This window comes from Lepidochelys olivacea (assembly GCF_965140295.1).
Source record: "Lepidochelys olivacea isolate rLepOli2 genome assembly, chromosome: 5".
NCBI classification, from domain to species: domain Eukaryota; kingdom Metazoa; phylum Chordata; order Testudines; family Cheloniidae; genus Lepidochelys; species Lepidochelys olivacea.
In genome coordinates this window covers 13,973,744-13,998,943 of record NC_140415.1, presented here as the reverse complement: position 1 = coordinate 13,998,943, position 25,200 = coordinate 13,973,744, and the positions used below count along the sequence as shown (strand labels likewise).

The 25,200-nt window shown below is 43.2% G+C and overlaps 1 protein-coding gene across 2 annotated transcripts; it reads left to right on the top strand.

Annotated features, from left to right (window-relative positions):
• HDHD2 (haloacid dehalogenase like hydrolase domain containing 2) lies at positions 1–25,200 on the top strand. 2 transcript variants are annotated; one of them, XM_084628965.1, is made up of 7 exons: positions 1–98; positions 3,740–3,841; positions 8,695–8,903; positions 13,565–13,649; positions 20,190–20,406; positions 23,299–23,362; positions 23,731–25,200. In XM_084628965.1, the coding sequence occupies exons 2-7, from the start codon at positions 3,741–3,743 to the stop codon at positions 23,832–23,834; spliced, it is 780 nt and encodes a 259-aa protein (XP_084485091.1). In that variant the 5' UTR covers positions 1–98; position 3,740; the 3' UTR covers positions 23,835–25,200. The 2 variants fall into 2 exon arrangements, with proteins under 2 accessions (XP_084485091.1, XP_084485092.1); XM_084628966.1 differs by having other exon boundaries at positions 2–30.

The window sequence follows — 25,200 nt, the reverse complement described above, 5'->3', positions numbered from 1 at the left end:
GCCCGCGAGGACCCCATAACGCAGGGACAGGTAGGTCCCGGGTACACCACGGTTCGTTCTCCCCTCCCGCTCCTGGGCGGGTGCTCGGCTGGAGTCAGGTGAGTTGGGCAGTTGTGTGGGAAGGGGGCTAAAATGGGGATACCCTGAGAAACCTGCCCTCCCCCACTCCCGAGAATGGACAGGTCCAAATCCCGCTGTCTCTACGGAGAAGGCGGGACCAACTGCATGAGAAAGGGTGAGGAAGAGGGAGCCCCAGTCGCACCTCACACTCTCTGTGTGCCACCCCTCGCGGGAGAATGGACCCTCTGCGGTGAGAGGACGGTACCATTTCCATGGCGAGGAGGGGAGTCCCCAGTCCTCGCTCTGCCACATTTCACTTGGTGCATATGGGAGAGGCTGAGTCTCCATTGCCCTCCTGCCTTTCCTAGTATCAGGGGTGTCAGGCCTGAGAGCGGGGCACTGAGGGGGGTGGGGTTTGTCAGCGCCCACCCTCTCGGGGGCGGGGTGTAACCACAGGCCCCGCCCAGGCTTCCTAGGGGTGACCTTGTCTCCTCCCATATAGAGCTTCCTGGAGGGCTTGATTTCCCACAATGCATGGGTGAGCCCTGTTGGGGGCCCCTTGGTAACACACGCCATGAGAGCTGCCTCTTGGGCACAGACCCATAGCCTGTCCAGCCTGTGACAGGTCCCGTAGTGGGCAGTTATGGACTAACCTGCCCATAGCAGCACTTCCTTCCTCACCCCAGGTGGAGAGTGGGTGGCTCGTGCCCTGGAGCATGAGGATTCACAGCTCACTTCCCCTTCCTGGGTTTTATCTTCTGTAATGTAACCATTGTCCACATAAGTTGACCTATGTGATCAGTGGTGACCCCCTGCAATTCCAGGAGAGAAAGGAGATGCGGTGGGTGAAATAAATGCAGCTTAGAGTTTATTGCGCCATATGGTGTTTTAATTGCAGTACAAGATCATAGCTAGTATAATATACACTGGTATCAGAGGGTATTGTACTTTGCATAATCATTGCTGAAATATATGGGATAAAGTAGCTCATGTATTGACATGATGCAGAACAATAGGGATCAAGTAAGGGACATCTTTTCAAATAAGGGGTATGTATTCAAACTAATGATATATTGTTTTAATCATCTGCTTTATTTATGGCACTATACCATACATGTGTATCACAATGTACACTCCCTTGTATGGTTATTACAAAATGTGGGCAGGAGAGCCCAGCTTACAGTATATTGATACACAATGTGGGATGTTAGGTAGCAAATAATGGAGAGTGGTCAGCCCAAAATGATAGTTATGAATCACCCTAGAACTGTAGCTGACACTGTACAATATATTGAGTTCCTCATTGACAGTATGCTGCAGTGATTGGTTGCATGTTTCATCCCCTACTCTCTGAAATAAGATTGTCTTTAGAGAGGCAGAACATGAATAAGGTTCACAGGGTGGATGCTGAAAAGGGAGAGGGAAGGATGTCTCTCTCTACCGTTCTCCAGTCTATTACATTAAGCCACTTGCTGTATAAGTAAGTGAGCATTGATGCCTGTATTTCAAAGTACCACAGGATTGACTGGATTTTGAATTTTATTCTTAAAATCGCTCCACTTTTCAGCTACATTGAAAGGAGTTCTGTATATGACCAAGTTTGTTAATTATGGGGAAAGCTTGCTCTCTGAGAACAGCCTGAGTAAATGGGCTGCATACAGAGGAGTCAGTAGTTATAGCGATGAGGGCAGGGCGTAAGGTATTCCCTCCCACCCATCGGGCCTTGGAGCTGCAGCATAGTCACTGTCTCAGCTGCTGCGGCTGTTCATATGAACACTACATGCTTGCTATGCTGGCATGAGGTTTGGCTGGTGAATTCATGTAAGCAGGACTGGCGGATCTGCTTTTCTGTCCCCCCTCATCCCTTAAAACAGGCGTTCTCAAACTGGGGGTTGGGACCCCTCAGGAGGTCATGACTTTATTACATGGGGGGTCACGAGCTGTCAGCCTTCACCCCAAACTCTGCTTTGCATCCAGCATTTATAATGGTGTTAAATATATTAAAAAGTGTTCTTAATTTATGGGGGGGTCACACTCAGAGGCTTGCTGCGTGAAAGGGGTCACTAGTACAAAAGTCAGAGAACCACTGCCTTAAAAGCTCCTGTGCTAGGGTTGAAAGGCCTCATGGAAAACAGCTCTGTGGCATTTAGATAGTGTGAAGCTATGCTGTTTCCATTGCATTCAGGTACATTGATGGCCTTAATTTGGGCCAGAAGATTTGACCCTTGGAGAAGGTGTTGAATTACCACCAGATGCCCTCTTTATAATGAAATTGCCAAATATCCCTCACTAGCTCTGCCAATATAGTCATTTATCAACTTTTTATCATAGAAGTTCAGCCTTGGCCTTCATAGTATCAGACTAATTTTTAAGATATGCTTAAACTTCCTTGATACCATCTACCAGTATGAGTTGTAGAATTCCCCTAGTACCTTAGATATCAGGTTCATGACTGATTTGATTTCAGTTAAACATAAATGGTCCTTCATATGAATTGATAACAATGTTCTGATAAAAGATTTAAAATCTACTAAGGCAGGTACTCGTCACCTGGTTCAATACTCTGCCAAATTTCTTATGTACTGTGATCAAAACAGATCAACAGAAAATACTGATTAAAATCTAGAGACAGCAGACTGTGCCATTAGGCAATTGGGGACAACTGGCTGAGCAAAGGTGTTCAAGGAGCAGCAGACACAGTTCAAAAGGGTATCAGAACTAGGGATGTTTTAATGACTAGTACTAGTTTCTGCAGATGATTCTTCTTCTGCCACATGTGATTTGCCGACAGGCCTGAAAAACAGAATCCTTGTTCCTCCACCCTTCTATGTACCCCTGGAATGCTGCTTTCTATTTTAGGCCGAGCGTTCTGCACTTGTTTGTATGGCGCAGAAGTGTTCTGATCTAAGATTTTGACTGTTGCCTCACAAAATGAGGGTCCTGATCCTGCTGGGTGCTGAGTACCCTCAGCTCTCATTGACTTCCAGATTGGCACGCTGCAAGCCTGTTTTTTGCCAACTATCTTGGGACCCAGTCCTGTCAGGCTTCACTTGCTTTGTGGCTTGGCATGCTAGACAGGGTTTGGGACTAGGAATTAGGCAACCTGGATTCTATTGTTGGCTCAGTCACTGATACACTGTCTGACCTTAGGCAAATCCCTTAGCCTGTTTGTGCCTGTGTTTCCCCATCTGCAAAATGGGAATAATACCCCTTTTTGTAAAACAGTTTGAGCTATAGAGTTGAAAGTGTTACATAATTGCTGAATACTGTGTATTTTCATGTGAGTAATGCACTAAAGTCAGTGGGAGTACTTAAATGAGCAAAGATTTGCAAGATGAGGCCTCCATCCAGCAATATCATACCTAAATATCTCCTTCCCTATGGTCTTAGTTGCTTAGAAAATTTTTAAAGGCTCATATAAAAGCCCTTAAAAAAAAGAAGCACCTGATTTCCATATATAGCGTCTTTAAGAAAATACCACCCCATCAATTATGTATTTTTTTTAAACACTGCTGTTCATTTCTCTATCTAAAGGGGCCCATTTAATACTATGAGTAATGTTCTGAGGAATACCAGGCTTGGCACAAATGAGATGCTTAACAGAGTTCCTCATTTTTATCGTCCATTGTCTCCTAACCAGTTTTTTGTTTCATTTATTTTTTTTCCCTGGGGAATGAAGGATGGCAGCTCGGCGCGTGCTGAAAGCAGTCTTGGTGGATCTCAGTGGCACACTTCACATTGAGGACTCAGCTGTGCCGGGTTCACAGGAAGCTCTTAAAAGGCAAGTTATCCCTCCCATGTTCCTCTGAAAGACAAAAATGCATGTAAGTGCTGTTTTTATACAGATACCTCATTAGCTGAATGGCTTTCCTGGAGCTTGTGCCTCATTCTCCTGATGTACATAAGCAAATATACACGTCACCCTATTCCACTCTCAGTTACATTGGACTGACTCCATAGTAACTTCACTGAAGCCACTGGAGTTACAGTGATATAAATTTAGAGTAACTGGGGGAAGATTGTGGCTCATAGGGTATTCTTTGGGGAGCCTACATTTAATTTGGCCTTTCTGCTTAGTTTTTGCTTCATTTTATTAACAATGTTTTTTTTTTTAAAACTTGTTCTGCGAAGCAAAAGGCCCAATTTTAGAGCACATTAATTTACCATGCTATGGAAATGTTTGATAATATAGCCCCGCTTTTCTGAGAATGTCGGAATGTTAATTAATCCTCCCAGCACTCCTAGTAGGTTGTGTCATTATCCCCAAATACTCAGATGAGTGAGATATAAATACCTGTCTGTAAAATTGCACTGTTCTTATAGCCATGTTGGTCCTAGGATATTAAAGAGACAAGATGGGTGAAGTAATATCTTTTATTGAACCAACTTCTGTTGGTGAAAGAGACAAGCTTGTGAGCAACACAGAGCTCTTCTTCAGGTCTTCTATTCAGATGTATGCTCTCTATTCCTACATCAATGACCTGGAGGTAGGAAAGGAACCCAGGGGTCTTGTTGCCATCTGCTAACTGCTAGAGAATGCTTCCTCCTGGAAAACAGATCCTTTTCTTAACTTTGGTGGTTTCTCCCCATATTTTATAGGATCAAATTGATTAAGAGATGACACCTTAAATGATGCAGAAGTAGTGACCTGAGTAGGGGGAAGACATAAGGCCCTGATTCTGCAAGGACTTACACATATGCTTAACTTTATGCATAACTTTGTGAATAGTCCCATTGTTTTCAGTAGGATTACTTTTAAAGTGTAATGTTAAGCATGGGTCTTTGCAGGGTCAGGGCCTATATATGTAACTGTGGTTTCCGAATTAGACACTTGTAGTGCTAAACCACTAGTTGGAGGGAAAACTCACAGAGGGATCAGGAAACGCCTGAGTTTCTTTCTACTAACACTGGTGGAGACAGTTGCCTCCTAAACCTGTAGAATGAAAAAGGAGTGAGAACCACTAATCCCCTGGAAATCCTGTGGCAACATGGGTCCTGGTTGGCCACTGCTCCATGCTGCATCTGTGCTCAGGGAAAACCTGTGGAAAATGATATCAAGGGGGTCAGTATTATCTTCCATGGGGAAATCCCTATAGATTGGAAGGGGGTGGGGGGTGCCATAGAGATCATCTAGGCTCCTCCCAAGTTCAGTGTACACCTCCAGATCTTCAATCCCTGAGAGGGAGAGTGTTGAAGGGGCTCGTGTGGGATAAGGAGATGGGGAGCTATTTTACCACACAGCCACTGCTTCTCTCCTACTTTCTGTACCATCTCCACCTGGTTTCTACTGGGATTTGCTCAGCCAGGTACTGTACTGGCCTGGGTCAGTGTGAGAAAGGGGGAGGTGGGAGGGGAAGAAGATGTATTGCACCTATAAATCATATTCTAGTGCATGCCCTGCCTGTACCTGGCATAGCAGCCCTGTAAAGAAGGCCAGTCATTTTCACTGCAAAGAACAGCCAGATTTTTTACTTGGAGATTTAAAGAAATATCCCCAGGTAATTGCTCTTCCCAAAAGAAGCTGTAGCAATTGGAACGTGGCTCATTCTGTGAACAAGTGAGTAGATTCTGCTTGCCAGGATTACATCTTAGCACTGCAGGTGACATAGCAAAAACTCAGTTTCAGCTTCAGCAGTAACTGTTGGACAAAACGGTGACCTCTCTAGCAGCCTATCACTGAATAAAATGTCGGCACATCCTTTGAGAGAGCAGGGCAGGTGAAATGGATCAGCAGCAGGCACCAGCAGATCTCCAGCATTGACAAACTTTGTTCTTGTTTTCGCTGTGCTATATTGATGCCAGTGTTTGTTTCTGTAGCAACAAATGCATAAAGGGATGGTGCGGGAGTAATTAAAAGTAAAATAAAGGAAATCCCATTAAAGCTGTCTCTTGGAATTATGTGATCATCAGGAGCATGCACAGCCCTAACTCTGTGGTGATTGGTGTTTTTCAGTTGGGAAAAAAGGCAGCAGAAGCTAACATAAAACTGCCAAACAGATAACACAGCTTCACCTAGCATGTATGGCGATGCACAATGCTCCAGCTGCCATGAAATTTGCTAGACATGTTGAGTTCAATATAGTAATTTAGCCACAAGGTGGTAAATGTTTTTAGTTAGGAATGCTGTCATGTAGCTGATCCAAAATAAAGACTTTAAGTTTAAATAAAAGGGTTTTGAAGAACCTAAATACAGCGTGATCAGATGCAACCTTATACAAGTTATTCTTTTATAGCTGCAAGACTGAGTCTGAAATCATTGAATTTTCTCCTCCATTTTTATAGGTAGCAGGGGGGCAGGGAAGAGGTGACTCCCCATTGAAGTGGCTACAGGCTCTCTGGCCAGCAGATCACCCCTTCAGGGGTATTTGACTCTTTTTTTGAGGTGGGGATGGGGACCACAGAAGCAAATGCTAACGCAGCAGTAACTTGCGCCAGGATGGGTGGGGTAGTGTGAGAACTATGCCAAGGTTCCTTCCTCGTGCACATGTTGCCCCCTCCACCCCCCAATGCACAGACTCCCCAGTCCAGAGCTGCAACTTTAGATTCTGTAAGTTTGGAGTGGGAAGGGGCACAAATTGTGGAGCTGGCACTTCCCTCTTCTTCATCCCCTGACCCAATCTACTGGATTCTGCTCCCCTCTACTCTTGGTAACGTTGGCTCATAGAAACATTTTTTTTATTAAGTTAAATAAAATGTGAACTGAAAATATTTCTCTTATTTGGGTTTTTAATGTTTCCTTGTATTGTTCGCAACGCAGATGCTGTAAAGCTTTCTGGAGTGTCTCACAACTGTGAGTGCCAACCTCAGGGCAGACTGTTAAAAAGCAGGACACAAACCTCAAATTTTGTTGTGAGATCTGTGCTTAGATTTCACCAACCAAGTATCAAGTGTGAACTCCTGTAGCACTATAACACCTAACCATGGAGTCACAGACAGTCCCTGTTGCCATTCTGAGCTACATTGCCACCTAGGCAAGCCTGCCTTTGTGTTAGATGGTCCCTTACACCAAAAATATTTAGGTCACTTCCAGTCCCAAAGGAGTAGTCACTTATCCCAGGTCAGTTGTACCTCAGATCTCAAACCAAAGGCAATGCTTGTAGCCAATCCTATAATAAACTAACTGAAGATGTATTAACTAAGAAAAAGAAATGAGTTATTTACAACATTAAAGCAGGTAAACATGCACACACTACTCCTGGGGGAATTCTGCGCCAAAAAATTAAAAATTCTGCACAATATTTTAAAATTCTGCATATTTTATTTGTCAAAATAACGCACTATAATTATGCCAATTTCAGTTATTTTGATAATTTATGTCAAAATACCTGTCAGCAAGTATGTCTGCAACAATACAGATCAAAAAAGAAGATTCAGGAAATGATTTTTTGATAAATAGATTCCTTACTAGGCATATTCATATAGAATTTTGAGTAATAATTCATTTAAACTACAATACAGAAATGTATTTCCTGCATCCCTCAAAAGACATGCAAAGGCTTGGGGGAGTCAGGCATAACGGAGGAGCTGAGGGAGTTTTATGATTTAATTGGGTATGGGTCCTGCTTTTGAGCAGGGGGTTGGACTAGATGATTTTGGACTAGATGACCTCCTGAGGTCCCTTCCAACCCTGATATTCTATGATTCTATGAGAGGGAAGGAATTGCTGGGAAGAAGACTGGGTGTGAACCTGGAGGGTTGTTGAGTGTGGGTGAGAGAAGTATGGCGCATGTTTTTTGGAAGGGAGAATGTTAGACAGTCGGGGAGCCCCCCTCTCATGCAGACCCTGGCTGACTCCTAACCTCTCTCATTCAGTCAGGCACATCTGTCCCTGTTCCCCATGTGTCCCTGCAACCCTATGTGTTCTTGCACCCCCTCACTCAGCCACCTTCCTTCCCCCTCCCCCTGTCCCCATGTATCCCTAGACCCCTATGTGCACCCCCACTCAGCTCCCTCACCCTCCTTCTGACCCCATGTGGCCCTGCCCCCTCTCTTAGCCACCCCTGCTCCCCTAGCCCTATGTGTCTCTGCACCCCTCCCCTCGTCCCCATGTGTCCCTGCACCCCCACTCCCATTCAGTTTCTGTCCTAGTCTTCCCCCCCCCGCAACACTAGCTCTTCTGAATCCCAGTCTATGATCCCCCAGCAGCCCCATGTGCCCCACGCTGTCCCTCGCGTGCACCTCCCCCTCCCCCCCTCCGGCCCCACTTGTCTGCCAGCGTCACAGATGCAATACGCTGGCCATGTGTAATGTTCCATTTTAGTGGCTGCTCCACATAGAGAATACTGTTGCTACTGGCACATTACTCCTTTAGCTCCAGTGGAAGAGGTTCTCTTCCTACTGAGGACCCTGACTGCTTTTGTTGGACAATGGGCCTTAAATCTGATTATTGACCCAACTGATTGAAAAACAAAAAATATACAAGCTAAATGGTCAGGAGTTCATCAGCTGTTTACAGTTCTTTTTGGCATCTGTTATCTAATGTGCAGCAAGGGAAGGGGATTGTCTTTTCAGAAGTTGCTTATATACCGAGTGTCCCTTTAAAATAGAAAGAAAATGAGTGAAAGTCGCATTAAAAATGTATGTTGTATGTAGCAAAATTCTCTAGTCAACTCAGATTTGCTTTCCCTGGATTAGATTACGCAATGCTCCAGTTGCCATTAGATTTGTGACCAACACAACCAAAGAGAGCAAGAGAGACCTTCTGGAGAGGCTGAAGACACTGGAATTTGACATTGCAGAAGATGAGATCTTCACATCTCTGACTGCGGCCAGAAACCTCCTGGAGCAAAAGCAGGTCCGGCCCCTGCTCCTGGTGGACGACAATGCTTTGCAAGATTTCAGAGGTAAGGTGATGATCAGCTGAACTTGGGAGCAGCATTGGTGAGCCTTATTGAAATAGTATTAGCTGATGGAACTTCTACAATCATCTGTCCCATGTAAATAGGTGAGATCCCATCCCTGTCATTTAAAATGTGAAGCTGAGATTCTCAGTCATTAAAGAGACCCTAGCACGTATCAGAGGAGTAATTATCTCCAGTGTTAATTTGACCACCTGTCTATTTGGGTAAGTGCATTCCGCCTACTTAAACTCATCTATAGATTATTGTATCCTATTGATTTGCTTCTTGTTCAGGACCAAGATTGGACCTTTGGCCCCTATTGCATCCCGCTATCTTCTGCCAAAAGGACAGGTTTGACCATACAGGGCCTGTAAGTAGTGTAGAGATTAAAATGAAAATAAGGATCACAGGTACCGACTTTCAGTTTCCCCCGGGGGTGCTCCACCCCTTTCCCCAAGGCCCCACCCTCGTTCCGCCTCTTCCAGCCCAGGCTCTGCCCATTCCCCACCTGTTCCCGCTCCCTCCCCCAAGCGTGTCCCACCCTCGCTCCACCTCTTCTCACCCCCGCTACTCCCCCTCCCCCGCAGTGCCTCCCGCCTGCCACCGAAGAGCTGATTAGCAGCAGATGGGAGGCACTGGAGAGGGGCGGAGAGAGGAGCTGATTGGCGGGTGGCTTGTGGATGCTGAGCACCCACTATTATTTTTCCGTGGATGCTGCAGCCCTGGAACACTCACGGAGTCAGCACCTGTGATAAGGATGCAGGATTGTTAGTGCTCCAAGAAGTGTTCAGAGGACCCCACCTTTGGGGAATAAACTGACTAGTTTTATGAATTACTATAGGTACCCAGCTACAGTGTTGTAATGTGATTTTTGCTGATTTTAATTAAACCTCAGCGCCATGAACGGTGCTATATTCTGCATGCTTAATGGCCTGTTCGTGTAGGTTAGCAAAATCATTACAATTCATAAGCTACAACAATGATGAATGCTTGAGACCTGGTCTGCTGTACAGTCATCAGTAGGTGTGTGTTTCTTTACTTTAAAGAAAGTTAATTTTCAGAAACCTCCTGAAGTCAGAGTCTTTTGTTCATCTACAGATAAACTCTGATTATCTCTGTGTCTTGGGGGGGATGGGACAGCCAAAACCTTTGGATAAGCTGATAAAATGCCATTCCTCTATGCATTTCAGGTTTGGAGGACAGTTAAACTAATTGGATCTGAAATTTGGATCATTGGGGTGTACTCTAGCTGTAAATGCCAACATGTTTTATCGAATGTGTGTACCAAAGTGTAGGGAAACTGAAGTTTCCTTGTAAGATTTTATAGAGACCTTGTCTATTCTGAGAATACTGATAGCAACTCTCCCCGTTCTTGGTCTGACACTGTGCAGTGCATTTTTTTACCACTGTATCTGGCCCTGCTTTGAGCAAGGTTAGACAACAGAGTAGAATATACGGATGCTAATATTTAAACTGTATTCTTAAATGTATTCATCTACATTTGGGTTAAAGCTGATTATGTACTCTATGTATCAGATGCCTTTTTAAAAACAAACTCTGGGTTTGTGGATAATCTAAGCACTGTACCCAGATGTACAGACACTTCTCTCAACCTGTGTATTACATATTTTTTTTAACATTAGCTTTAATAAAAAAATGTAAATCTGTTTCAAAAAACGTCCAGCATGCATTTCTAGACCAGTGGTGGGAAGAACTGTTGAAAATTTTCAATGTAGACTCAACCAGAAAGCTACTGCAATGGATTTGATATTATCATGTATCAGCTTTGTGATTATCAAATGTAAAAACCTAAGGCATTTTACTGTCATTTATCATGAATTAATAAACATTTATTGGGTTACCATTAAGTCTTTATATTGAGAAAAATGAAAATATTCAGATTCTAAATTTACCAGATTTGCAAACAATCAGAATGTTAATATCCCTTAATTTTAACTCAAAGGGTGACAAAGTTGTGGATCATTTGGTATTGTTTCCTCTCCCGCCCCCCTCCAACACACATGCCAAAAATTTAAGTCCTAACAGGTTTATGATTTCAGTAGGGTCTTATCCTTTCATGCTAGGAGCTGGGAATTTTCTATCTAAATTTCATCCAACATTCTATTCAGTATTCTTCAGAAAAGTCTCAGTGAGCTATGGGCAGTGAAACTATAATCTATTCTTTCTTTTTTTTTTTTAAATCAGATCCCTGTTGCTGGGGACAGCTTCTGTATCCATGCTCTCTACAATCCTTATCTAGGCCAGTATCTGCCGTTTGTTTCTAAATCGGTTTAGTCAAATCAGTGCCATTTCTGTGCATTGATTAGACTTAACGTGGACTGCACTGGTTATCTTGGGGTCTTTTCCATATGCAGAGTCACTTATGTATACTCTCAGTAGCATTCCCGAAACAATTAAGTAAAATGGAGAATGTTTTAAATTCCTGTTAGTAACTGCTGTTGGATTGTTCTTGGATAATTTTCCCCACATAAGATTGGTCACAGATGGATGAGTGTAATCCATTCTTTAGTTAATGGACCCAGATGATTTCAGAGAGTATCCTAAATCTACATGGTGTCTCTGAATGCTACATTTTGTATTTGGCTCTCTGGGTTTGCTGAAAGATGTGCAGTATGAGACACAGGACCATAATCTGTTTCACTCCAGACCTGTTGAGGCACAGAAGTGCTAGTTATTCCAGCAAGGGTAGCAGTGCAAAAACGCCAGCATGTGCATGATGCTGCTGCCTGCCTCACCCTTGTGCTCCTGTCCCTACACTGGCTCCAACTCTACTTCCACTGCTGGTTCTGTGACTTGATCCTGTTGTGCAAAGGTATTAGTGGGCCACGTCCTAGCTACATTAGAGATGACATCATCATCTGAGAACTGCCAAAAAAGTTGTGCTCTAGAACAATGCAGGACAAAGCATGTGAGAACTGGAGATAAGGTATTCTCAAGGGCACCTGGCTGTGTAACGAACTTGCAGAAGAGACTAAACGAAAGTGTGATGGCTTGCAGGTGTGATGGCCTGCAGGTCCTGCTGCAAAGCCTTCCTCTTTGGATAGAGCTTTTCCATCATAACCAGAATGACATTTACAACAACAGCAACCATGCCTGCCAAAAAGAAATCTCACCCCAAGCAGAAGTTCCAATAACCAGAGGACAGCAAAACACTCACTGAAATTTACTATCACAGTCTAATTAACGTGCAAAGCCCCTGGTAACTAACCGTGTAAATTAAGTATTCAGAGATTTCTATTTCAGATGATGGCGATAAAAATGAAGAATTTGTATGCTCTGTCCCTACACTAGTTAAATCTTTCAATATGTGTGGTTGGGTGGATCTATCATCACAATTGCTTATCTGGAGTTACATGCCTTATGGAGAACAGCAGATTCCTGACACATCAACTCCTTTATCTGTTGTCAGCGCTGAAAGACATACATTAATCCATTTTATGTGCATGTACTTATGGATCTGAGGACTGAACTAAAAGTGTCTGTGTCAGGAAATGCTGACTTCTGTTGTCCAACGGCTAACTGTACTCACAGTCTACTTTTAAAATGAAAGGGCGTCAGTGTGTTTAAACCGAAGACGATAACACTTCTTGTGAAAACCAAAAATTAATGCTTGCCTCCATGTTCAACAGGAAAGTGTTAACCCCGAGTGTATCAACTAATGAATCCAATCTTATCTGCCTCTGGGATCTTCCATAAGTTGCTATTGATCTGATTGCCCACTTTCCTCCTTACAGTGGTCCTTGTGGATTGTAATCTGCAAGGATCATGGAAGTTAGAACTGCTCCATGTTTCAGAGGGTTATAATTTCCTGTTCAGATTTCCTAGTTTGTGCATTTTTGCCGGAAGAGAGAAGCCATTCATTTTTTCATGCCTCTTCTTCTACAGGGCACTGGGAACAGTGCAGCCTTTTTACCTTTTATTCATAGTGGTCACCATTAAGATGTCCGCATGTGTCCCTACAGGTTCTACAAAGGACTGCTTCCTGAGATGCTGTAGTTTTCCCTTTATTCTTAGAATGGGAACTGTCAGTGGTAACTGGCCAATGTTGACTCTTTATTTAATGGCTTCTGCCGTATGTAGATTAAGTATGGGCCAGATGGCCAGTCCCCCCCTCAGCTTCTAGAAGTCCTGGCACAGTGGAACTGCTGTTGTGCTGCTGGGTGAAGGGATAAGACGAGAAGTAGCTGTGTGCTAGGACTGCATACGCCCTGCAGTCATGCTGTGGTAAGTCTCTCTGGAGCACCCTGGAGGGAAGGAGGTTGTGGTTGCACTGGAGACACAGTTACCATATGGATCCAGAAGTTTCTGATTCCCCTATTTAGGGAGCCTCTGTGGATCTTGTCTGCTAATGCAGCCCTGGGCTGTAGAAGTGGAGTGTCCAGGCAGCCTCTCCACAAGCTATAGGGGTTGTAGGCAATGATTCCATTTCACCTGCCAGCTCTTCTTAGCTGCCCTGCACAAAGCCCTTCTATTCTGACTTTGTATAGGAGGTCCAGGGAGGCATTTAACCACATGGAAGGCTGAATTTTTTTTGTTAGGTATAAACTAATTCGCTCACTGGTCATAAGACAAAAATTGTTGTTTACAAATGTTTTTTAGAGTAAGTAAATCTGAGGGGTTGTGTTTTGGTTTTAATTTTCCAGGGATACCTACAAATGATCCCAATGCTGTGGTGGTAGGACTAGCTCCTGAACACTTTAACTATCAGATGATGAATAAAGCATTTCGGTAAGTCGTGAGAAGATAAGAGTTACCTTACTGGCTCAGACCATGGTCCATCTTGCCCAGTATCCTGTCTCCAACAGTGGCCTATACGAGAGCGTCAGGGGGGGTGTACAGAACAGGGCAGTTATGGAGTGATCCAACCTTGTCTTCCACTCCTGTCTTCAGATAACCAGAGGTTTAAAGTATTATGCATTATTTGTATTATAGTAGCACCCAATACCCCAATCAGGATCTAACTGGTGCTTGGCTCTGTACAAACATATAAAAGACAGGCCCTGCCCTGAAGAGGTTACAGTCTAATTTACAGCTAGACACAACCAGTGTGAGAAGTAATAGGCAGGAGGGGGAATAAGAGGTAACAGCAAGAACACTCAGTTACTTCGGTAAGGCTCAAAGTGTCTTTTTCCAGTGCCATAGGTGTAATGGGCTTGCTGGATCTGGAGGCTTAACTGCATATTTATCTTAAGGTGGTTTAACATGGAATTAAATGGGTTTCACAACCTGGAATTAAATTGTAGAACTATTGCCGCAGGATGTTGTAGCGGACAAGAAGTGAGCAAGATTCCAAAAGGGTTTGGCCATTTGTTACAGGAATATCCAGAATTAATACATTTTGGAATCTTGAGATTCAGGATTTAAAACAACCTCTAATTGTTAGGGATTGGGAGACCTAATGTTGGTGGCAGATTTCCCCCCTCCAGCCCTCTTGCATCTGCCTAATGTGGGATTTCTTGCATCTTCCTCTGAAACATCTGCTGCTAGCCACAGGTGAAGACAGAATACTGGAAAAGCTGAGTCCTTGTGTCTGATCCAGTCTGGTTGTTCCTGTGCTCCACTGAGAAACAGTATTTGGTCTCTCTTGTCTCTAGGTTGCTGAAATGATAACATGGTTAAAACAAGTGACTGCATTTGTGTCCGTTTCTCAGTGGCTTGTGCGGTGCCATTTTACCTACCCTTGTGCAATGCATTCAGCCACATACTGCTCTTCTACTAGTTTGGAGGCTTAGGATCCATTTAACTTGGACTTATTGTTGGTATTATTAGAAAACTGCTTGAGCTGTAAGAGACTGAACATGAGTCTTTTGCTCTTCCTACCCCTCAGTCACTCTGGGCTCCTGTCCTGCCCTGCTGTGAGGAACACAGAGGAGCACTGAAGAGTAAAATACATCGTAAATCCTGTGCTCCGAGAGGATGGGGATGTGCCCTGAATGACTGGCTCAGTACTGAGGAAAACTTTGAGCAAACTTCATTCAGCTGTTGCGGGTTTTGTTTGTTTCTAAAGAAAGTGTGTAAATAATGGTTTCATTCTCTCTCTTGTATTGGCACCCATCAGCACAGTATCTGAGTGCCTTCTCTTAATGAGAGAGTTTGGGATTCACAGTGCTTATAACAACATACTGAGGACCACATAACCCAGGAGGTGGGATACAAGGTTGGTGGGGCTAGATACTGCATTCCCTATACACCAAAAGCTCCATCTGAAGAGACTGAACTTGTAAATACTTCTTTTTTTTTTTTTTAAAAAATACATGTCGTTCTGAACTACCATCTAGAACAGAGGTGGGCAAATTACGGCCTGTGGGACCCTCCTGCTCCTGGCCTGGGAGGCTAGACCCCGGCCCCTTCCCTACTGTTCCCCCTCCCCCACAGCCTCAGCTCACTGCGCCGTCAGCGTGATGCTCTGGGTGGTGGGGCTGGGAGCCGCAGCCTGACCCGGTGCTCTGTGCTGTGTGGTGGCGTGGCTGGTTCCAGCCAGGCATTGCAGCTGCCTGTCCTGGTGCTCTGGGTGGCGTGGATGTAGCTCTGCCAGCCACCGGGGCTCCAGGCAGTGCGGTAAGGGGGCAGGGAGTAGTGGGGGTTGGATAGAGGGCAGAGGAGTTCGTGGTGGTGGTCACAGGGTGGGGGTGTGGATAGGGGGCGGGTTGGTCAGAGGGTGGGGAACAGGGGGGTTGAATGGGGGCAGGGGTCCCAGGGGGCCAGTCAGGAAGGAGAGGGGGGGTTGGATGGAGCGGCGGGGGCAGGGATCTGGGGGCAGGGATCCAGGGGCGGTCAGGAGACAGGGAGGGGCAGATGAGGCAGGGGTCCCGGAGGGGCAGTCAGGAATGAGAGGAGGGGTTGGATGGAGCGGCGGGGGCAGTCGGGGGCTGGGATCCAGGGGCGGTCAGGGGATGAGGGGGGGTGGATGGGGCAGGGGTCCTGGGGGCCTGTTGGGGGGCGAGAAGCAGGGGGGATCAGATAGGGGGCGGGGGCCAGGGTATGCCTGGCTGTTTGGGGCGGCACAGCCTTCCCTAATCGGCCTTCCATACAATTTCAGACACCCGATGTGGCCCTCAGGCCAAAAAGTGCTATCTGATGACCTGATATGTCTGGAGGAATCAGTTGTTTGCCAGTTATTCGTTACTGTGGGTAAAATGTGCGCAGTAAGATATTTTTTCCCTAAAGTTTCTCACATCCCACCCCAGAATACATACCGGGGCGTGCCCCCAGTTTGAGAACCTCGGCTATAGGGGTAGATTCTTCCACCTAACTATTGAATGTAAGTATCTTTGTGCTTCTGCAATATTAAATTCTTCCGTATCCCAATTGTCTGCTCCCACTGTGTGCAGATCTGGCTATAGCAGAGGTTTGCAGATCCACGTCTGAAAGACATGGTCAGGTGAATACATCTGAAAACCTTGGTAAAGCTAATAGCACATATTGTTAAAGGTGTCTCATTCTCCATGTGCTCCCTAATAATGACTGTGTCTACCCATGTGCCAGTGGCTAGAACTCCAAAATAAATAGGTAGATGTGAATTTACGCAGTTTAAACATGAGTTAAAACTGTGGATCTTCAATTGAGTTTCTGCCCCAAACAAGCTTCACGTCAGATTTCAGTGATGCATATCTAAGAAAGTAACACACGATTTTTACCCATAATGAGCAGACCAGTGATGAGTGCTTTGTTCTTGTTGAATCTGTTTTGGATTAAATTGATTCAGTGTAAGTTTTTTTTACTTGTACTAATGAAATGGAGTGAAATATTATCGTTCTTATAATACCGCAGGTGCCTGTGGTGCTTTGCAAACGCATATGAAGAGAGACTTGCTCCAGGAGGCATCTGCCTAACCTAGACCAGGATGGACTGATTTGAATCAAAGCGATTTAAATTGCCCATTTAATCATGATTTAAATCAGCAAGCAGAAAACCTTGATTTAAAGCATCGATTTGAATTGTGTTTTTCATTTGTACTTTTTAGTTATTTTCCTAAAGAAAGGTTTGTTTTTCACTGATAGGTAATCGTTAAAACCTTTACACTGAATTTGGGTTTTTTTTGTTTGGTTGCTAATCAGGAGGATACACATTTTTAAGCAGTTGCACAGCTTAATGTACGTTTGTTCAGATTCTTAATTTTTACATTTTTATTATGTTAGCAAATGGTGAATGGTGCATTTCTTATTTACTAGATTATTACTTATTTTTACTTGTGACTTGTGTCAAGCTCTGTGTGGAAGTTCAAATTCAATTTAAAATGCACAAAAACAGCATTTACATTTTATTAAATAAAGCCACTTCCAATGTGCTGGATACCTAACCTTTTTGATAAACATTTTTTTCTTATCAAAATATGTTTTGCATTTAAAACAAACTGATTTATTAAACCAAGGAAGAATGATCTGTAGTTAGTGAATTGAATAGTTTCTGGTCACCATGTCCTTCCAGATTTAAAATTAGTAGATCTCCTCCTTTCAAACCTAATTTTTATTCATAGACTGGAAAAGGAAACAAGTTTTCCTGCTTTTTCAATGCCCCATAGTTGGGTTTTTTCCTCACACTTTGAATGATCTTGTCACTGAACCGAACTTGTTGAATAAACTGAAATGAGGAAAATATTGGAACTGCTGGCAAAAGTTGGTTTAGCACTTCAACAGACTGGTTCTTGGTGCCTAGCCAGTGACCCAAACTAGTAGAACTTACTTTAAAACTTGGCAGCAAACATGTACTGCTTGTATTATATTTTGTATTTAATTTAAATGATTTTAATTGATTATAATAAGTTTAGGACTTAACAGGTCAACAATTTTAAATTTAATTTTAAACCTTTATTTTAAATAAGCCTGTATTTCATTTTAAATTGCATTTAAATAAAAAAAATCCAATTTTAAATTTAAAAATTCATTGCTATTTATTCACCCTGATTTAGACAGATCCAGTTCTTTGGGTAGAGTTACAGCAGAGTGTCAGACAGAGATTAGTGTTGAAAGAATGTGAAGGGTCAATAGGAGGTTGCTCTGCACTCTGGATTTTTCTGGAAGGCTTCTATGCAAGATTAATGGGACTAAAAAGACAAAAAGTCCTCCTTTCCCAGTCCAAGGAAACCGTCAAAGGGTCTCCATTGATTGTTTTCCACTGTACTGGTTACATTTCTACCCCTTGTGATAAAGACTTGGAATTGGCTGTGGTATGTGAAAAGTTTTCTGTCCAATCAAACAGGAAGCACTCAATGATCATTACCTCAGCTTTTATAGATACAATCTGTAGGGCTTTTATTGCAGTGAAACTAAGACTTGTGAGAGGATTGTAACACCTGAGCAGTGCTTGGTAGTACCATGACCCTTCCTTCAGCTAAGCAATTAAGCAGGTTTTCCAGTGCTACTGATTATGCTTTCAATGTTTATGGAGCTGCTGTGTCCATTGTAGAGAAGAACTATGATATAGGTGATGGCAAAATGTAAACAAAGAATCTGATTGTGAGGGGGCGGAGCTCCCTTAACTTCTAGGACAGTCACACCCAATATTAGTTTAAAGAAACCTTCTTAACCGCTGACTCCCCAAATCACAAATATTCATGTTTAATTTATTATTATTTTGTGTTGCACTGATTCCTAGAGCTGCCCATGGGGGGTAGGTATTGTACACACACCAAAAAAGGACAGATGGTCCCTGCTCCAGGGAGCTTACACGTATGAGACAACAGGTGGACACAAAAAGCATGTGCTGGAGCACAAGGTAACCGTGAGATTATGACAATTGCTGTAGTAAGCAGTAGTAGTCAAAATACTGTTCCATTCGTGTTTCTCTGGATCTTTCCAGACAATGCTGTGCTAGTGGCAGCTTTCTTCTAGGCTTCTGAGGGTTGTTCTGGCAGGAATAATGAAAAGCTCCTTTCATTCTTGCTTGCAGAAACCCCAGGTAGAGTTCTAGATTTTATACTGATCCTACAGCATGTGTTGCTGGAGAATCGGAATAATAAAAATGGAGCTAAGGAAATGTGAGAACAGCCTAAATTTGCGGGGGGAAGAAATAGCTCCTGTTCTCCCAAAACATGTCTACATCCACTTTCTGAAGCCCCCAGCAGCTGTGGACAGCTGAGAGCTTCAATGGAAGGATTTCCGCTTATTAGTCTCCCATTATTCTAGTCGGTGGTATTAAGCATGTGTTGATCAGACATTTTGACTAATCCTCCATTCTGAATTTTTTCTTCCTATAACAAGGAGACTGTATACAACTTTGTTCCTAAAATGTAACTTCTGATAGCAGAAACGGTGGAAGGATTTCCACTCATTAGTCTCCCATTATTCTAGTCGGTGGTGTTAAGCATGTGTTGATCAGACATTTTGACTAATCCTCCATTCTGAATTTTTCTCTTCCTATAACAAGGAGACTGTATACAACTTTGTTCCTAAAATGTAACTTCTGATAGCAGAAACGGTGCCAAGAATCAAACAGCTACTTCAGTATTCAGTAGTGTGTGTATGTCTGTGTGTGATGTGTAGGCCTGTGGACATGCTGATCTTTCATTGTAACTAGTGCATGTCTTTATATTTTAACATGCTTTTTTTTCTTACATCCATTTTGGATGTTTTGTGCCTGGAGTTCGTCCTGGCCCCCATTGAAACTTGGGCATGCTGGAATTGGAATGTGGGAGTTGAATTGTGCAGAGATTGTGTGTAGGTGGAAGATGTACAGGCAGTACCAAGATTTGCTCTGCTGAGTAATCTGTATTGCAGAATTCCTATGCAGTGTAATTTTGGAAGCACTGAAATATTAATCCACCCAGCGAAGGCCTTGGAAGATTAGCAGGAAATTAAATGTGTACAGCCATCAAAATCACAAGCACTATCTACAGTTAATATCTAATAAAATATTTACAAGGATAAATCAAATGAGTTCTTACTTCAGCCATAGACAAGGGAAAGTGACTTTGAGGTTCTGTTAGATAAAGGACTTAATTCCATCACTGAGTGAATAGAAATATATACCTATCTTTTGAAAAAATCTTCTCTGGCTCTTGCAGTCCTTCTAAGACAGTGGCTTCATTAGGTTTTTTTATTAGCTGGTTCTGATGACTGGAAGGAGAAGGGAAGTAACTTTATTTATGTAACTCGCTCAGTAAAACAGTAGTCTAATTCTAAACCCCACTACAGTTTGGGGCTCGATCCTGTTTCCATTAAAGCTTTTTGGCATTTACATCACTGGAAGCAGGATCAGGCCCACAGTAGCACATATCAGTGAATCCAAGGCAAAACATGTTTTTTTTCCCCTCTTCCCTTGGCTCTCTAGGTTGATCCTGGATGGTGCCCCTCTTATAGCTATACACAAAGCTAGATATTATAAGAGGAAAGATGGCTTAGCTCTGGGCCCTGGACCTTTCGTAACTGGACTGGAATATGCTACAGATACCAAAGCAACAGTGGTGGGGAAACCAGAGACAACCTTCTTTCTAGAAGCCTTATCGGGGACTGGCTGCAAGCCGGAGGAGACCGTTATGATTGGCGACGTAAGTGTAACGGCTGAGTAAGTGCATTATCATCTACCTACCTAGGTGGCCCCCATCTCCGTGGTATGTGAGCACTTTGAGGAGCATATCCTTCCAGCACCCTTGTGAGATAAGAAAATGTTAGAATCATAGAAATGTAGGGCTGGAAAGGACCTCAAAAAGTCATCAAGTTCATCCCCCTGCGCTGAGGCAGGACCGAGTAAACCCAGACCATCCCTGACAGTTTTTTGTACAACATGTTCTTAAAAATCTCCACTGATGGGGATTCCACAAAGTCCCTTAAGCCTAGTCCAGAGCTTAACTACCCTTTAAGTTTTTCCTAATATCTAACCTAAATCTCCCTTGCTGCCCGTTATTTCTTGTCCTACCTTCAGTGGACATGGAGAACAACTGATCACCATCCTCTTTATAACAACACTTAACATAGTTGAAGACTGTTATCAGATCCCCCCATTGTCAACCCCATTTTAGAGATGAGAGAACTGAGACACAGAAACACGTAAGGCCTAATCCAAAACCCATTTAATCAATCCCATAACCTCACTGAGCTTGCCCAAGGTCACACAGAGTCTGTAGCCAGGAATAGAAATCACCCCTCCTGAGTTCCAGCTCAGTGCCTTAACTATAGGACCATTCTTCCTCTGTACAGCTATGCCACAGATTGCCAGCTCCAAATAAGCATTTCCATGATCCTGCACCTATCTCAGATAACTAATTTAAAAAAAAAATTAAAATATTTACCCAAAGCAAGGAAAATAGTAGCTCTTTTAAAGGGACACTGCCAACTTACTCGCTTATTATGAGGGAACAAGTTTCCTCAGCTCTGTTACCAAGACCAGGTAATTACAACAACAAATTTTTAAAATCCCAAAGCTTGTTCTTACAAAATATACACTTGGGCCAGATTGGAGTTGAGTTCCTTTAAAGACCATCACTCTTGAATGTTTGGCTCCTGAATACTCTACTAAAGGTAAGGTTGAAACATTCCATGTTTAAAAAAGTAATTACCTTAAGTTTGTTAGAGAGCTGTAGTAACCAAACATTGCATATTGTCAGGAGAAAACTGGGGCCTGATTCTGCAAATAACTGCCCACGGGAACTCTACCTCCAGCCCAGGATACCGTTGAGTTCAGCAGGTCTCTCGGCAGGAATAAGGGTCTGTGAATAATGGTTCCTTCTTCAGGATCAGACCTTTACGTTGTAATAGACGTTAATTCAGAGTGATTGATTAATGTTTCAAAATGGCTTTCATCTTGCATTATGTTATGGGCAGGGCTGGTAGCACAATCTGTTAAGGTTGTCCAACATTTCCCATTAAAAGACTCTGTTTTCAATTGCTTATAACTTTGCCAAGATTGGGCTAGAATTTTCCATGCTGGGTGTTGCCTCATGCTGATTTTTTGGGGGAAAACTTCAGCTAAAACGGTTCAGCTGTTTCTGAGAATGACATAGGGAAAATACATGGCTTTCCCCCAAGTTAAAAAATTCTGGCGACCTTTTCTTTGAACTGTGCTAGCACCCCCATCCTTTGGAGCAGGAACTTGAAATTTGGCAGATGGGTGGCCTCTGAGTCGAGTATGTGCCTTTTGCTGTCCCTGTAAAAATCTGCCCAAATTTAGGGGACAGTTATCATTAAGATTCTGTCCGCTCTGAGAAGGCTCAAGCCTTTCACAGCTGCTAGCACTGACCAGATTTTTTATGTGCCACCCCCCCGCATGACTGAGCATGTTTCCTCCAGCGGAAAAGCCAGACTTTCCCTGTAATGGCTGTTCCCAGCTCCTCTGGGCCTGGGTGGGCTAAGGCAGCAGAACTGAGAGTAGTGAGCCTGTCTCTCTTTTGTTTTCAATGATTTGTTGCTGGCGCCAAGGCTGCATGGAGGAGGAAGCCATATGATTAAATACAGAGGGGACTAAAGCCAGATCATAAAGTGGATTGGGACAAGGAGTCAGATGAGATGCAGGTGTGGGAAGAAACTGGGACTGGCTGGGTAAAGAGACTAGGAATGGAATTGGGACAAGAAGCCTGAGTGCAGAGTGGGAGAAAGAAGCAGGCATGGGGAAGTGGCAGGACTGAGCCAAAGACAGACTGGAATGGACAGAGCAGCAGGGGTCAAGGCTGGGAGAAACTGGCAGAAGAATCTGTGCCCACTAAAGCACACTCCCTTCCAGAGCCTGAACAGAACCCAAGATTTCCATGTCAACGTTCTTCTGTCAGCAAATGTCTGTGACACCCACTGGCAAAGTATGTCTCATCCCACCTCTACTGCTGGTCCACATAGAGGATGACAACCTGTTCTCTGTTAGATCAAGTGGCAGAGGTCTGTGCGGTGAATCTAAAGGTTCCAACTCTGCTGATGACCCATGTGGGTGTCAATATGATGCTACATGATGGAATTTGGATTTTTTCAGTTTCTTTTTTTAAAAAGTTAAGTACATTAGAAGAACAGTATTAACGTTGCAAAGTCAAATACTCCGGCAGCCTGAATTCTGGCATTTCCTACGTTTTGAGTGCACCTGAAGATGCAGAAAGGCACACAGGCATCTAGTGGGACTTCCAAAAGTGCCTAACTCCCACTGATCTTTATGTTTCAGAAACCCCACTAGGCAACGCTCTGCATCTTTAGGTGCATAAATACTTTTTAAAAGCTGGTCCTTAATGTTTAGAGTATTTAAACCATATTAGTTTTAGCTTAAATCTTGCCGTTCTGTCTCAAGCAAATCTCCCACATGGGGAAAATTCTCACTGAAGTTACGTAAGTGCTAATTTCAGGATATGGCCCATTATTGTTTTGATTAGACTGGGTCGTCGCATGGTGGTGAGCACCACAGAATGCCCATAAACAAATTGTTTCTGTAACTCTAGATTAACCTTGTTTCCTCTTCTGTCTGCCAGGATTGCAGGGATGATGTCGGTGGAGCCCAGAATGCTGGCATGCTAGGTATTTTAGTAAAGACTGGTAAGTACTGCATGGATTTTGACATCTTGTGATACATTTGTTTACTGCAATAGAGCCGTGTTGGAACAACAACTCCAGCACAAATCTGAACAAATGCAAAACTGGGTCTGGGTTTTGGTCAAACTGCCCCGGAGAGGAATCTCAATTGAGTGTTAAATGAATCTCAGCCTAACGCTGTGAAGACCATCTGTGATGCATTAGGTCAAGGAGAATGCCAAGTGGGTATCCCTTTTATGGTGCCTTGTTGTTCGTGAAGTACAAGTGATAGGAGCATCAGATAAAATCTCTCCTAGCTACAGGGAAGACTTCAGGCTGGCAGGGCAGCTAAAGCAGCTTTTAAAAAGCACCTTTTTGTTCTTTTATTTCAGGTAAATATCGAGCAGCAGATGAAGACAAAATTAATCCAGCTCCTTACCTAACCTGTGAGAGCTTCCCACAAGCAGTAGACCATATCCTACAGCATCTGCTATGAGAGAAGCATTTAGTTTGGAGAACCTTGACTCTGTTTTGACATTGTTGCCTCCCTCCCTCCTCACAAAATAAAACTCAGAGCACAGTGTGTGCATCACACCTGCAATCAGGCAATGAACACGTCTCACTGCAGAGCACTGAAAGGAAATGATACTGATGTACAACCCAGTGGCAAATCATTGGTAAACTCTCTTACTTAGCTGAAGATGGAACACAGAAAGTGGAAAAGTAGGTCTCACAAGTATTCATCAGGTGGCAGGTGGAGGGAAACCAACCAGCAGATGAAACAATTTACTTTCTTGTATTATGTAGGGAAAGGAGGGAAGTTCACACAGAGTCTTTGTTTTTGACTGTTTAGGAAGTAACTGTTTAAAAAGTCCATCTGAAGTGTGCCAAGTTAATTAAACTATAAAACCCATGAGAAATGTGCCAAGATAATAAACATCAACAAAGCATAACAGCCATTTTTAGCCTAAATGATAACAGCTTTGTTGGTTTTTGTATGTTTGTTTTAGTTATCATGTGTCTTCTCTCTGCTGTGATCTGACTAATTTAAATGTAGAGATGGTACACGTTAGGAATATCTTACAACTTAAGATATTACCATTACTAATAGCAGTGGCTGCTGATTTCTCTCCCTCTATTCAAACATGTAACAATTGTTTTTTCAAGTTTTATGTAAAATTCAAACAATCAATATTTTACAGATGTTAGATGCTGTTATTAACAGGAATGGTGCAGAAACAAAAATCTGGTCCTTAATGGCTTTATAGGCCATGAATTTTTGAAGTTAGACTTCAGCAGGGTCCTATTAACTCTACAGTTGCAAGATTTTTTTTTTTTCTTTCTTTCTAATGCTATGCGAAAAATCCTTCAAAACCCATGGGACCGATTCAGGCTTTTAAGCACTTGGATAATACAGCTGTAAAATGAAATCTCACTCTGTAGCATGCATTTTTCTTCCTGCATGTGTTAAATCCACCAAAATGAACTAACTTTGTAATGATGGTAAATGGCTTTCCTGGTCCATTTGCAAGCTGTAATAATCAAGTCCTTTCCAGTTGTTTTACAGTGCTCCTGAGTGTTAAGTTATTAGACTGTAATTGTACATCATTGTAGTACTCACCTTATTGAAAATATAGCTTTGTGTTAATAAGCCACACTGCTTCTTGTTAAGAAAAAATAGAGTGAATATGTAGCAGGCGCTATCTAAAGGAAAGAAGGTTTATCTGTAATCTCTGTGGTTTGTTACATTTCACATGGAGCAAATTTCTGCAAACGACAGAAGGGGAAGCATGAATGTATGTGTGGGCTGTGCAAGCTGTGTATGGGGCATGCAAGAAATAATGGAAGCTCTTTGGCTTTGA

Coding starts and splice junctions, on each gene's coding strand:
- HDHD2 (XM_084628965.1), top strand. CDS start 3,741: ATGGCAGCTCGGCGCGTGCTGAAAGCAGTCTTGGTGGATCTCAGTGGC. Junction 8,904..13,564: donor TGCTTTGCAAGATTTCAGAG/GTAAGGTGATGA, acceptor TTAATTTTCCAG/GGATACCTACAAATGATCCC. Junction 20,407..23,298: donor AGACCGTTATGATTGGCGAC/GTAAGTGTAACG, acceptor TCTGTCTGCCAG/GATTGCAGGGATGATGTCGG.